The sequence below is a fragment of the Lutra lutra genome, chromosome 4, assembly GCF_902655055.1.
Source record: "Lutra lutra chromosome 4, mLutLut1.2, whole genome shotgun sequence".
Taxonomy (NCBI): domain Eukaryota; kingdom Metazoa; phylum Chordata; class Mammalia; order Carnivora; family Mustelidae; genus Lutra; species Lutra lutra.
In genome coordinates, this window is record NC_062281.1 from 91,862,213 (window position 1) to 91,875,290 (window position 13,078).

A 13,078-nucleotide genomic window follows, 5' to 3' on the forward strand; every position below is an offset into this window, starting at 1 on the left:
CGCCTTCATTTGCGTATTTTCACCGCGCCGGGGGCGGGACTCAGAATTAGCTTTTGATTGGGCAACTTAACCAGCGACCTTTCCCCTCCGCGACAGTTTCCCGAGGTGCCTAGTGCCTGAGCGGCACGGGCGAGAGTAAGAAGGCAGGCAAGATGGCGGACGTGCTGGATCTTCATGAGGCTGGGGGCGAGGATTTCGCCATGGATGAGGATGGGGACGGTGAGGACAGTGGAGGCGGCTGCGGGAAGCGGGGAAGGTGCGAGAGAAGGGAGTTAATAGGAAAATAATTCCCTTTCCCGGCAGGGAGGATGGGAGTCGGGGAACCGGGTTTCGGTTGGATTAGAGAGTGCGCCCCCTTCGGGAGAAATGGGGGCGGGACCGGGAAGGGAATGGGACTGAAGGTGGTGTGGGGCTGCTTTCAGATCTGTCTCTAAAGAGACTATTGGTACAAATACCCGTTATTTTTATTACTCATTCTTTTACTTCTGGGGCTCCAGAGAGCATCCACAAACTAAAAGAAAAGGCGAAGAAACGGAAGGGCCGCGGCTTTGGCTCCGGTGAGTGTTTGTGGGGAAAATGGGTCTAGAATGGCGACAGATACGAGTTTTGGAGTCCCCGTTCAGACTCATGGGGAACAGTGGGAGAATGGATTTCTGGTGATCTCTTGTATGTTCCCTATAGAAGAAGGGTCTCGAGCGCGGATGCGTGAGGATTATGACAGCGTGGAGCAGGATGGTGATGAACCTGGACCACAACGCTGTAAGTAAAATGGAGCCTGTAGGGATCTGTGTTTGTAGTGAATTATGGACCAATGAAATAAAGTCCAGTAGGAATAGGATCGGATATACCTTAACCAATCTCAGGAATCCCCTCTTATTCTACTCTTGTGATCTTGCTTGAAGTTTTTCTCTTGTGCTCAAACCTCCCTCCCTTCCCCAACAGCTGTTGAAGGCTGGATTCTCTTTGTCACTGGAGTCCATGAGGAAGCCACTGAAGAAGACATCCATGACAAATTTGCAGAGTATGGGGAAATAAAAAACATCCACCTCAATCTGGACAGGCGTACAGGATACCTGAAGGTATCCTAAGTGATACCCTATTGCTTCTCTTCCCCCATAACCTTTAGACAGCATTGATAATTCTCCCATGTTTGCTGTGATTGGCCAAGAGCAAAGTTGAAATAAAATGAGATTGAAAATTGATTTTGTCAGACATAGCAAAGAGACGGAAGCATTTTGTATATACAATAAGGATATATGAGGTATATTTGTTGTTTAAAAGGTACAGAATTTTGGGGGGCGCCTGGGTGGCTCAGTGGGTTAAAGCCTCTGCTTCAGCTCAGGTCATGATCCCAGGGTCCTGGGATCGAGCCCCACATCGGGCTCTCTGCTCAGCGGGGAGCCTGCTTCCTCCTCTCTCTGACTGTCTCTCTGCCTGCTTGTAATCTCTGTCTGTCAAATAAATAAATAAAATCTTTAAAAAAAAAAAAAGTACAGAATTTTGTATTGGTATGAGTTTAGATTTGAGGAAGAAGATGCTTAGGTAGTGTTTGGTGGAATATGAGGGTTTTGATCTCTGTCTTTTCTCTTGTCCCAGGGGTATACTCTAGTTGAGTATGAAACATACAAGGAGGCCCAGGCTGCTATGGAGGGACTCAATGGCCAGGATTTGATGGGACAGCCGATCAGCGTGGACTGGTGTTTTGTTCGAGGTCCACCTAAGGGCAAGAGGAGGTAAAGTGGAGAGGGCAAAATCTTGGTGAAGGGATCATGAGCAAAACAGAATAAGGACGTTGTATTATGTTCTCTGATGGGCCCTTCCTTTTCCCTAGAGGTGGCCGAAGACGCAGCAGGAGTCCAGACCGGAGGCGGCGCTGACAGGTCCTCTGTTGTCCAGATGTTCTCTCCAGAGATTCTGTTTGACCATGCAGCCTTGGAGAAATAGGGCTGGGATGGAACTCACCATGTTTATATTTAATCTCTCACCCTACTTGCTTAGTGGGTTTGTTTTTTGGGGTTTTTTTTTTTTTTTGTTTTTTTTTTTGAGTTACGAATAAATGTCCCATTTTTGTTTTGTACATTTAAAATTATTTTCCTCTTCTAACATTGCAAGTTCCGAAGCACTCTTTACAGTAAGGCAGTATAGGTCACTGTGAAGATGCTTCTAGGGCCTCAATTCTGTGTGAATTTCTACATTAAATATAGTCTCAAGTCTTAGCTAGGATCAAAGTAGAGACACTGCTCAGTACTACTTTTTCTTGGAAGCTAAGAGAGCAGGGGTGGAAGTGATGTGTCCTTGTGATATTAAAGCATAATTATTTTGTTCCTATATACTCTGTACCATGCAGATGGATGTTATAGGAATGTCTCTTTTGTTTCTTCTGTCCTTCCTGCTGCCATATTTGTTTGTACTTGCAGCTGTCTAAGGGCTTGAATATCCCGTTGGGACATTCTCTCAGAACCTTTTTCCCTGGAAGAGTCTGTACTGACTTCTTGCCTTCTTTGGCAGCCAAGGGTAAAGGCCCCATAGAGGAGAGGATCCAGAGGAGCATTGAGGAGGCCAAAAAGGAAAAGAATGTGGCTGAGGCTTGGGGGGGACTTCGGTTAGCATGGTGGGAGAGAACCAGTACCACAGGCCCAGCAGGTAATAAGGTGTCCAGCAGAGGATGAAAGTCACCAAGATGAGTAGGGCCAGTCGCAAGGCCCGCAGACGAACACGGGAGCGATTGTCTAAGGAGCGATGGAGGGCAAATTCACCGGCAGGGGCTGGGAATTTAGAAAACATACTCAAATTCAGAACCATTCAGCTTCTGAATTGAGTATAGGATGAACAGGCAGGGATGGTGAGCTGGAGTTCTCCTGATACAAGGAAGAGAATGTAGCAAATAGGTAATGTTACACATCCTCTTCCCTTCCCAGATTGGGACTAAATGCTCCCCTCTTCTCCCCCAGGGATTATGACAGACATGCTGGAGGAAAGGTTTTGATTGGGGTACGGTGTTAGGAAGCTACTGAGACTACCCGGAGACCTGATGGTATCTAAGACTAAAGGAGAATATTGATCACCTTTCTCCTTAATCCTTGCCCAGCTAACTCAACAATGGAGGGTGGCTAGAGGCTGGTTAGAATTAAAGGCATTTAGAATATACTTGCAGCATCAGATGCTAGAGGGATGGTTACAATGTCACTTCTGGTTTGATAGAAAACTATCAGATCAGTAAATGAGGCTAGAGGCAATAGTTCTGAGGGTATGGGTTAGGGCCTGGGGATTGGAGTCTCACCATGGTTCATCTTCTTTGTCTGGGGACTAGACACACTGAGGACAATGCGGCTATAGCAGATGGTCATGGCAGTCAATGGCAGCAGAAAGAGGCAGAAGAAGGTGAAGAGGTTATAGGTGATTTCTTGCCATCAAGCCTTGAAGCTGCCTTTGGTGACACACTGAGTGAAGGGGACTGGGCCAGCTCGGCGGACGGTGTGGAACAGGAACAGCTGGAGTGGAGTTTGAGGACTATTAGAAGTGGTCCTCCTTCATCCTTCTCACTAGTCATACTTTCCCAGTTCATCCTTAATTCTCTGCAGAGCTGGGTAGTGCTGAGTTCATCTATAGTGCCATATTTAAAAGGTTAAAAACTTGAGAATCCGTTTTCCCTTTAGGCTACGGAGCTAATCATTAAGTTTGTTAAATTCTGGGATTTAAAGAATCTTGCCTTCGCAAGTACTGTTCTAACGTTGCACTTCTTAAAATTTCTACCACCTCACCAACATTTTTAGCTGAAGTGCTTTTTTTTTTGATGTGTCTAATTCTGTGGAAAAAGAAATTTTGTATAAAATGGGTGCTGCTAAAATTTCAGGCCATTTTGCAGCCACTCTGTGAAGTGACCTTTAGTGATAGTCTTATGTACAATAATTATAACAGTGAAACAATGTTAAGTAATAAAATTTAACATTTTCCAAATGCTGTTGGCTGCCCTCCCCCTTTTTGGTAAATTGCTGAGTTTTTGCTTTGAATCCTAAAGAGTATTTTTCAGTTAAGAGCTTCAGGGTTAACACCTTGGTTCAGATAAGGCAGACTGAGTCACTATTAGTTTGATAAAAGGCAAACTTAGTGGTCTTGGATTCCCGATATAAGGCATTTGGGAAAGTGATTTCAGCAATGAGGGACTTTTAGGAAAGGTGAATAGTATCAGCCACAGACACAACTGAATGGCTTGGGGTTAAGATCAGCTTACTCTGAGCTAGCTGGGGAATGGTTTTTCCCCTTCCCATCTTGAGTCCATATATTTGTAGGTTTTTTGGTTGGTTGGTTTTGTTTTGCACTGTCCCTAGATACATCTGACAGATTGTGAAAAGGGGTTTAAAAATAAGCAAGGCTTCTGGACTTAGAGTTTGGTTTGTACTTCTGCCTTTCCTTCCCCCTATTATATGCAGTTTACCACCTATTATATAAAGCTTCCTTTCAACCACTTGTGATACTTAGAAACTTGAGCCTTCAAAGATAATTTCTGACTTTTCCAGTACTCCCTCACCACACTAACACCACACTTAAGGGTTTTTTAATTGACATATTAGTCCTGGAAGGCAGGATTAATATTTTAAATAGAACATACGGTAATGCAGAATTTATACAAGAGGATGCTAATTTGGAACCAAAAATACCATCTTTTGCATATGTATCATAATGTTACCAGTTTGCCATTGAAGGAAATGGAGATTACAGTTGTCAGAATGTAACAAAGGATGAAACTGCTATCCAATATCTTGTGGCCAATAGGTTTCAAGTGATTTAGCCAAAGTCATACAGCTAGTTAGTAGTAGAGCTTAGACTCAGAAAAAAACAAAAAAAAATGCAACAGAAACAGGCTTCTACCTCCCAGTCCACATCTAAAATTTGCTTCATATAAACAACTTTAATACCTTTTGCACTGAGGCAGCAATGCTTCTTTTTAAAGCTTTGGGTAGCAGAAGTTCCTGCTTGCAACATTGTTGGAAGCATTATTTTTTGCCTTAGAACTATAGTCAGACTAACTTTTGGTAGTTCTATTTCTAATATTTGAGGATTTAGGGATCAAATTTTAAATCTGATTCTATAATGCATTATTCCAGAGCCCCTTCTAGGTAGAAAATCCTAGTCCTGGTCTCCCAAGATGCTGCTCTACTCCTTCCCCCAGAGGGTGATGTGGTTTTGATTTTTGGTCTTAAAGGAATTGCTTCATATTTCCTTTTTTTCTGTGTTTCTAGTTCATTATCAATACACAAGATGTGATAACTGGTACTCAAGTTCAGATGCTCTGTTTTCTTTCCAGTTTTCACGATAAAGCTAGAGTAAAAAATACAAATCTGATATGTCACTTTCTACCTTTTACCTTAGTCTCTCTCCACTGTCCTCAGGAAAAAGTACAAGCTTAATATCTGGAACCTGGCTCTTCCTTCCCATCCAGGCTCATTACTCACCCATTTTCTAGCCCTCAACTTTAGCTACAACCACTTTGAATTCCTCTACCTTCCACCTTCCCCAGCATTCCTCCTGCTTTAACTTGTCTAAAGCCTCTCTTATTTTAATAAAATAATCAGTTGTAATGTCTTTGAGAAGTTTTCCCTGACTGTCCAAGAGTGCGTCAGACATCCTCATTGTTCTTTTAGCTTCTATGGTTACCTTTAGTATAATGCTTGACTGCATACTGTATTATAATTACATACTAATATGCCTTCTGCGCTAGTCTGAGTTTCCTGAATGCAGCTCTTCACTGCTCAGTCCTTGATAGAGCATTAGAGTGTGTCTAGGGGTGATGTACGTTATTTTTTGAGTGGATGAGTGACTACCGCAGAGTTTTAACCAAAGTCCCTGACTTCACTGTCTTCTTTATAGACCCACACACATGTTTCATCCCTACAGTTTTCTGCAACAATCTGCTAAAAAAGCTGATGCAAAGAGGTGAAAGCCAAGCATAGGAAAACAGCTAAAGGAAGAGGCATAGATAGGGTACTACTTTGAAGACAAAGGCTCTTAATAGAGATACAGATTAACATGCAGTGATCTTAATTTGCAAAACAGCGGAGGCTCCCCTTTGAGGATTAGTGGGTGACCATGGTCAAGCACACCGCTAGACTCCAAGCGCTCATGTTGTTTACCCAGATTCTTGTCACCTCTAGCCTTGGGTCCCAACAAGTCACTCACCTGGGGCAAGGCAAGCAGGAAACTAAGTCCCCAGGCTGTCCCTAGAAGTTTCCTTCCAGCTGGGCGGGGTTCAAGCAGGTGGAGTACGGCTGCCTGACGGTCAAGTCCAATGACCACAGGCAGGAAAGCTGCAGCATACATGGCCATTAGTTTCAGGAACATGAGTGTCCGACATGCGATGTCCCCGGCCAGCCACTGAACAGTGATATTCCAGATGGCATCTAGAGGCATAACCACAAAAGTGACTAGTAAGTCAGCAGCTGCTAAGTGGGCAAAGAGTCGTCGTACAGGGGAGGGACGGAGTCAGCTGGGTTGTGGCCGATTCACTGACCACAGGACAGCCAGGTTCCCTCCAGCTGAAGAAATGAATAGCACAATACTCACTCCCACTCGGACCTTGGCTGCAGCTGAGAAGGTGGGCAGCTCTGAGCCCTCTACCTCTATCTACTCCTGATCCCGCCCAGACCTCCTCCTCCGCTAACCCCCAGGGGTGCCATTGCCTGCAGACATGGTGACCTGGAAGGGAAAGGGGTGGGATGATGAAGTGTAAGTATGAAGAGGTGAGCTTCGTCCACTGATTCTTCGCCCTCCTCCTTATTAGGATCTGAAGCTGGTTATAGAGAGTTTCGTCCATTAAAGCCTCTGTCTCTGGAGACTCTCCATCTGTGTCCTGGAGGTCACCTACCCAACTGCCAGGGTCCCGCAGGGAACAGGGATCTGGTGCTGGCTTCTACTTCCATAGACTTCTTTAGCCCCTACAGCCCTGGGTTCGGCCGCAGCGCATGTGTGCGTGTGTGTTTGTGTGTGTGTTAGGGGTGTTTGGGAGCACCCCGGGGACAACCCCAACCCAGCCTCGCCGGTGAGATACTGCGGTGCCTTTTCGCCCCGCCCCTACTGCAAGCCCCGCCCCGGTCCTGAATATTTAAAGAAGAATGTACGGCCGGAGGCGTGCTTAGGAAATAGTGGCCATCCGATAAGGGTATGCTCTGACGGAGACACACCAAAAAACACGCCGGTATTGGTCCAGAGACACACGCTTCTTGATCTAGATTCCGAGGCCGGTCCCCTTCGCTTTCTTTTCTAGCGATGTTTGTCCCTCGCGAGACACCGTTGATTGTCCAGGAGGCGTGACTAGGGGCGGGAAGTGGGGCGGGAGCGGGGTTGCGGAGCCGGGGCTGCCGCTGTCATGGACGCCTGGGTTCGCTTCAGTGCTCAGAGCCAGGCCCGGGAGCGGCTGTGTAGGTGCGGCCCGAATAGGAATGGGGGTGGGGACAGAGGAGGATCCTCGTGAGGCGAGGTCCGTTCATACTACGGGGGTCAAAAAGGGTCAGCTCGGGCTACGGGGGCCCGGACGGACCGCCAGGCGCTGATTTGAGCGGGCCGTGAGGAGATGACTCGTTTTTGCTCACCGGAAAGATGGGGAAACTGAGGCACGAGTGGCCCAGCGGGGAGGCCGCTCAGGGTGGCCATGTCCACATAAGACCTACACTTTACTCACTGGGCGGTGGTGGCGTGAGGAGCATTCGCCCCGCTGTGGATAGCCGGACTCTGTCCCCCAGGGCTGAGTGGCTCTAAGTTCCCTTGTCCCCTCACCCTGTTGTCATCCGGGAACTCCTCTGCCTCCTCCTTGTCTTCCGGTTTCGATTCAGCTAGAGGGCTGAAACCTCCTAGTTAACCTACTCTGAAGAATAATCTCTCCACCTGTCCCCCACTCTCTTATATGTCAGGTATATACTCACACTGATGTGCTCATGATGGGCCGACCCCCCTGGTGCCTTCACAGTCTACTTCAGACTTCATCATTGTCAAATCTCTTATTTTCTCAACTCCAAATAATGCCCCCAACTCCTTTTCTAGGCTGCTTTTTATCCTTACGCCTTTCCCTTCCCCTGGCCTGAAGGAGAAACGGTAAGAAATGGGCATAAAGAGAAGGAAAGGGAATGTTCACAAATGGGGAAAAGGGGAAGTCAGTACTTTCCTTTTGGAAGACATTTTTGAGAGGTAGCTTAGGGATGTCTCCACCTTACCTTGCCTGGCCTCTTCTCCAGGGCTGCCCAGTATGCCTGCTCCCTTCTTGGCCATGCACTTCAGAAACATGGGGCCAGTCCGGAATTACAGAAGCAAATTAGACAACTGGAGGGTCACCTGAGCCTAGGAAGAAAGCGTAAGTAACCATGCTTTTGTTTTATTACTCCAACACTTCCTCCGTCCCCAGCTTCTCCCTTAGCCCTTCCTTCCTGTTCTTGACCTTCTCTGCCAGTTCTTACCCCTTATTTAGGTCTGCACTTATCCTCTGCATGCCTCTTGGTTGAGATAAGAGAGCAGGGGTAAGAGACTAGTGAAGGATGGAAGAGAATGGGGCAAGTTGGAGAAAACCAAACTGAAACACAAATAAAAATTTGAAGAAAAAAATTTTTTGAACTGTTTCTCTTTTTTAAAAAAAATTGTAAATATTGTTTCTATCACTTCTCGACTTTCACCTTCTTGCTTCCTCTTTCTCTGTGTCTCACTCTCCGTCTCTACTTCCAAATCCTTGCTTCTCCTTACTAATCTCCACAAGTTCTACGCCTGGGTAACTCAGCGGATGCTCTTGAGTCAGCCAAACGAGCTGTGCACTTATCAGATGTTGTCCTGCGATTCTGCATCACTGTTAGTCACCTCAATCGAGCCTTGTACTTCGCCTGTGACAATGTCCTGTGGGCTGGAAAATCTGGACTAGCCCCTCGTGTGGATCAGGAGAAGTGGGCCCAGCGTTCATTCAGGTTTGATATCCTTTTATCCTACAAGAACTTTTGTTTTTTCCATACTGCATAACTTGCCTTTTATGAGCAAAAGATCTTTCAGGGTCTTCCCAGAAAATACACATCTTAATCACTCGGCTTCCAATCTTCATTTAGATTTTAAACTATCAGAGAATAGTGAATGGAGGCAGATGGAAGACAGATGCTCTTCCATGATGAATGACTAAGATTGGGCAAGATAAGTTATTATATTGCTTTAAATCTGCTTCTATCTATACCACAGGTTATGCCTCTCACTGCCTGCTTGTTCTTTCATTCAAAAAATATTTAGGAAGTGCTTACTATGGGCTAGAGAATAAAGCAGAGAGTCAGATGTGGTTCCCATTCTCACTAAGCTTCTAGTCTAGTGGGGGAGTCATATTAAGACAACTACCAAACCAGTTATTTTTGGAAATGTACAGGTGTTATGAGATATATAATAAAGGGAGCTGATTTGGATTGAAAAGCCAGGGAAGGACTCTTTGAGAAGTAATGTTTTAGTTCAGACTTGAGGTGTGAATACAAGTTGGTCAAAGCAAACAGTAGCAGAGAAGAACTTCTCAGACAGAAGATATCCCATTCTAAGGCTTCAAACCAAGAAAAATTTTGTCAAATTAGAGAAATAGAAAGAAAGCTAGCATGATGGAGAGTGGTGAGTGAAGGACATAAGTTTGAATTGGAGATGTGGAGGGGACCAGTTCATTCATGCCAGGCCTCTTTGGCAGTGGTAGGATTTTTTGGTTTAGTTTTGTTTAAATTTTATCCTAAGTGCAATGGGTTCTGAACAGGGATGTGACATGATTCAAATTGTGTTTAAAGAAATCTCTCTTGCTGTAGTGGAAAATGGATTGCAGTAGGGCAGAAGAGGAGGAGATGCCCTAATATGGTCAAGAGATGATGTTGGCTTAGACTAAGGTGCCTCCCAGGTGCCCCTAGATTTCATTTAAAATGGGATGGGGGGCGCGCCTGGGTGGCTCAGTGGGTTAAGCCTCTGCCATCGGCTCAGGTCATGATCCCAGGGTCCTGGGATCGAGCCCCTGCATCCTGGTCTCTGCTCAGCGGGGAGCCTGCTTCCCTTCTTCTCTCTGCCTGCCTCTCTGCCTACTTGTGATCTGTCAAATAAATAAAGTCTTAAAAAAAATAAAATAAAATGAAATAAAATAAAATAAAAATAAAATGGGATAGGAAGGAAGCCATGGAGAGTTTTAAGAAGGGGAGGTAAACGGGGCGCCTGGGTGGCTCAGTGGGTTAAGCCTCTGCCTTCGGCTCAGGTCATGATCTCAGGGTGATCGAGCCCTGCATCGGGCTCTCTGCTCAGCGGGGAGCCTGCTTCCTCCTCTCTCTCTGCCTGTCTCTCCGCCTACTTGTGATCTCTGTCAAGTAAATAAATAAAATCTTAAAAAAAAAAAAAGGGGAGGTAATGATGTGATTTATTATGTGAAATTAGATTGTTGGGTGCAGGGGCAAGAGTGGCCATGTAGAGACAAGTCACATGACTAAAGTGGTAGTTTGAGCAAGAGGTGCTTGTGGCTGAGACTGTGCTGGTGGGGTGTGAGAGGAAGATGTGATTGGATTCAGGATGTGTTTTGGAGGTAGGACAATTATATTGAGTACAGACCACTATTGTCAGAGTGGATTTAAAAAAACATGGGCCGTTGGAGTGCCTGGGTGGCTCAGTCATTTGAGCATTGGACTCTTGGCTTGTGGTCAGGTCACGATCTCATGGTTGTTCGGTTGGTCATGGGATCTCATGAGCCCCCTTCACTCCCCACCTTGGGCTCTGTGCTCAGTGGGAGTCTGCTTCAGATTCTTTCTCCCTCTCCCTCCTCACTCATGCTCTCTCTCTAAAATTAATAAATGAAATCTTAAAAAAAACAAACAAACCATAACTGTTCATTGGTTCGTTTGCTTGTTTTTTAAGAAGGCTCCATGCCCAGCGCAGAGCACAATGTAGGGGGGCCTGAACCTAGATTAAGACCTAAGCTGAGACCAAGTGTTGGACACTTAACTGACTGAGCCACCCAGGTGTCCCTGTTTGTTTGTTTGTTTGTTTGTTTGTTTAAGATTTACTTATTTATTTGTCATAGACAGAGCACACAAGCAGGAGGAGTGGCAGGTAGAGGGAGACGGTGAAGCAGGCTCTCTGCTGAGCAAGGTGGTGTGGGCTGGGGAGGGAGGAGAACTCCATCCCAGGACGCTGGGATCATGACCTGAGCCAAGGGCAAACGTTTAACCAACTGAGCTGCTGGCCAGGTGTCCCTGTTTGTTTTTTAGGTAATCTCTACACCCAACATGGGGCTCAAACTCACAACCCCAAGATGAAGAGTAACTTTACTGACTGAGCCAACCAGGAGCCCCAAACATAGACTGTTTTTAAGGAATTGATAAATCTAACACATTTAGCAAGTTGCTTAACATTTTGGGCCTCGCTTTTTGTTTTTGTTTGTTTGTTTTAACAAAAAGATGGGATTTAAAAGATCCATAATGTGTCTGGGTCTCTGAAACAGCTGAAGCTTGTTCTCTGAAAACATTTGCATTATTATAGTTCAGGTTGAATGTGTGTGTGGCTGATGGGTTGCCAAGTGGACAACTGAAATTTAAGGGTTTTCTTGGAAGGTTTGATTATGCTTCTGACTTTAAGCCAGGATCTTAAGGTACATGTAAACACAGATTAGTTACAGAAAGCTGGGGTAGTGGACAGTAGCACTTACTGCTGGTGTTCTTATGCATAATTCCTCTGTACTTACTCTGTACTGTGGGGGGGAAATGTTTAAGCCTTCTGTTTGATATGCCAAGTAGTTATATGTGCCCTTACTGACTCTTCTGGCCTGTTTATCTCAGGTACTATCTGTTTTCCCTCATCATGAATTTGAGCCGTGATGCTTATGAGATTCGCCTACTAATGGAGCAAGAGTCTTCAGCTTGTAGCCGGCGACTGAAGAGTTCTGGGGGAGGAGTCCCAGGAGGAATTGAAACTGCAGGACCTGGGAGTCCAGGAACTCCAGGAGGAGGCTTGCCTCAGCTGGCTCTCAAGCTTCAGCTCCAAGTCCTGCTCTTGGCTCGGGTCCTTCGAGGTCATCCCCCACTTCTGCTGGATGTGGTCAGAAATGCCTGTGATCTTTTCATTCCACTGGACAAACTAGGCCTCTGGCGCTGTGGCCCTGGGATTGTGGGGCTTTGTGGCCTTGTGTCCTCCATCCTGTCTATTCTTACTCTAATCTGCCCTTGGCTACGACTCAAGCCCTGATATTCTGGTACAGGATGAGGAGGGGATCTGAATTGGTAAGACGGAGTCTAAGATCATCCTCAGTGTACCAGCCTCATTCTAATTCCACTCCTTTGTTAAAGTTAAAATGCCAAGATTTTGGGAGTAGAGGGAGGAGCTTTGGGGAAGGTGAGGTGAAGAAAGGTAACTTGTGAAGTCAATGGGATGATTCTAATGTTCAGATATTCTGGAGCTTTTGCTTTTTCCTCCTTCATTGCAATGTCTATGTCTCTTTTGACCCTTTTTACTTTGTGTTTCTTAAGTCTATATAAGATTCTGTCTCTGCATTTTTTTTCCCACCTTCTCAGTTTGCTGTCCCAGGAATTTGATCAGCAGAATTACTTTTTTTGGTAGGGGAGGTAGAAGGTCTGTAAGGTTCTAACTGCCTTCTTTTTCCTCACAAAGACTGCTTGTGGCAGATTTTACCCCTTCAGATGCCACCAAATCATAATTCTAGAGACTTTATGTCCCAGTGGATTCTCCCCTCATGCGCCAGAGACTGTTTGATACTTCCTCCTTCATGTCTACCTCACCAGCCTCCCTCATGACTTGGCCCTTCCCTCTACTCACACCTGCAGATTTCTGCTTACACTTTTATTTCAGGGCTTTGTTCCCTAGCCTCTTGTCACCCCTTCTTCGCCTATCCAGAAGGATGCTCTGTCTAGCATCTTGCTGTAAATATTGTACAGTGATTCTGTGTAAATAGCTGTGGCCATGCCCACAATGGAGAGCAAGCCTTCCAGGTCAGCATATTAAAGATCAGTTTGCTCATCAGTATCTGGTCTGGTCCTGTGTGTTCTGGTCATCTGAAGTCTCTAATTCCTGTTACTGTGGTGTGGGTGTTCCGTGGGATTAG

The 13,078-nt window shown here is 45.7% G+C and overlaps 3 protein-coding genes across 5 annotated transcripts; 2 read left to right on the forward strand and 1 right to left on the reverse strand.

Moving 5' to 3' along the window:
• Positions 1 to 61: 61 nt before the first annotated feature.
• RBM8A (RNA binding motif protein 8A) lies at positions 62 to 2,077 on the forward strand. 2 transcript variants are annotated; one of them, XM_047724580.1, is made up of 6 exons: positions 62 to 219; positions 498 to 557; positions 682 to 759; positions 943 to 1,079; positions 1,597 to 1,733; positions 1,832 to 2,077. In XM_047724580.1, the coding sequence occupies exons 1-6, from the start codon at positions 153 to 155 to the stop codon at positions 1,875 to 1,877; spliced, it is 525 nt and encodes a 174-aa protein (XP_047580536.1). In that variant the 5' UTR covers positions 62 to 152; the 3' UTR covers positions 1,878 to 2,077. The 2 variants fall into 2 exon arrangements, with proteins under 2 accessions (XP_047580536.1, XP_047580537.1); XM_047724581.1 differs by having other exon boundaries at positions 685 to 759.
• LOC125097114 (gonadotropin-releasing hormone II receptor-like) lies at positions 1,234 to 7,059 on the reverse strand. Its single transcript, XM_047724577.1, is given in 5 exon segments — positions 1,234 to 2,594; positions 2,596 to 2,765; positions 3,281 to 3,491; positions 6,178 to 6,398; positions 6,660 to 7,059. Coding segments are annotated over 5 exon segments (870 nt in total). The 5' UTR covers positions 6,688 to 7,059; the 3' UTR covers positions 1,234 to 2,354.
• Positions 7,060 to 7,297: 238 nt separating this feature from the next.
• PEX11B (peroxisomal biogenesis factor 11 beta) lies at positions 7,298 to 12,999 on the forward strand. Of its 2 annotated transcripts, none has more exons than XM_047724578.1 (4): positions 7,298 to 7,419; positions 8,226 to 8,341; positions 8,738 to 8,939; positions 11,799 to 12,999. In XM_047724578.1, exons 1-4 carry the CDS (start codon positions 7,364 to 7,366, stop codon positions 12,202 to 12,204), a joined length of 780 nt encoding a protein of 259 aa, XP_047580534.1. In that variant the 5' UTR covers positions 7,298 to 7,363; the 3' UTR covers positions 12,205 to 12,999. The 2 variants fall into 2 exon arrangements, with proteins under 2 accessions (XP_047580534.1, XP_047580535.1); XM_047724579.1 differs by lacking the exon at positions 7,298 to 7,419 and adding an exon at positions 7,508 to 7,607.
• The last annotated feature ends 79 nt before the right edge of the window (positions 13,000 to 13,078 follow it).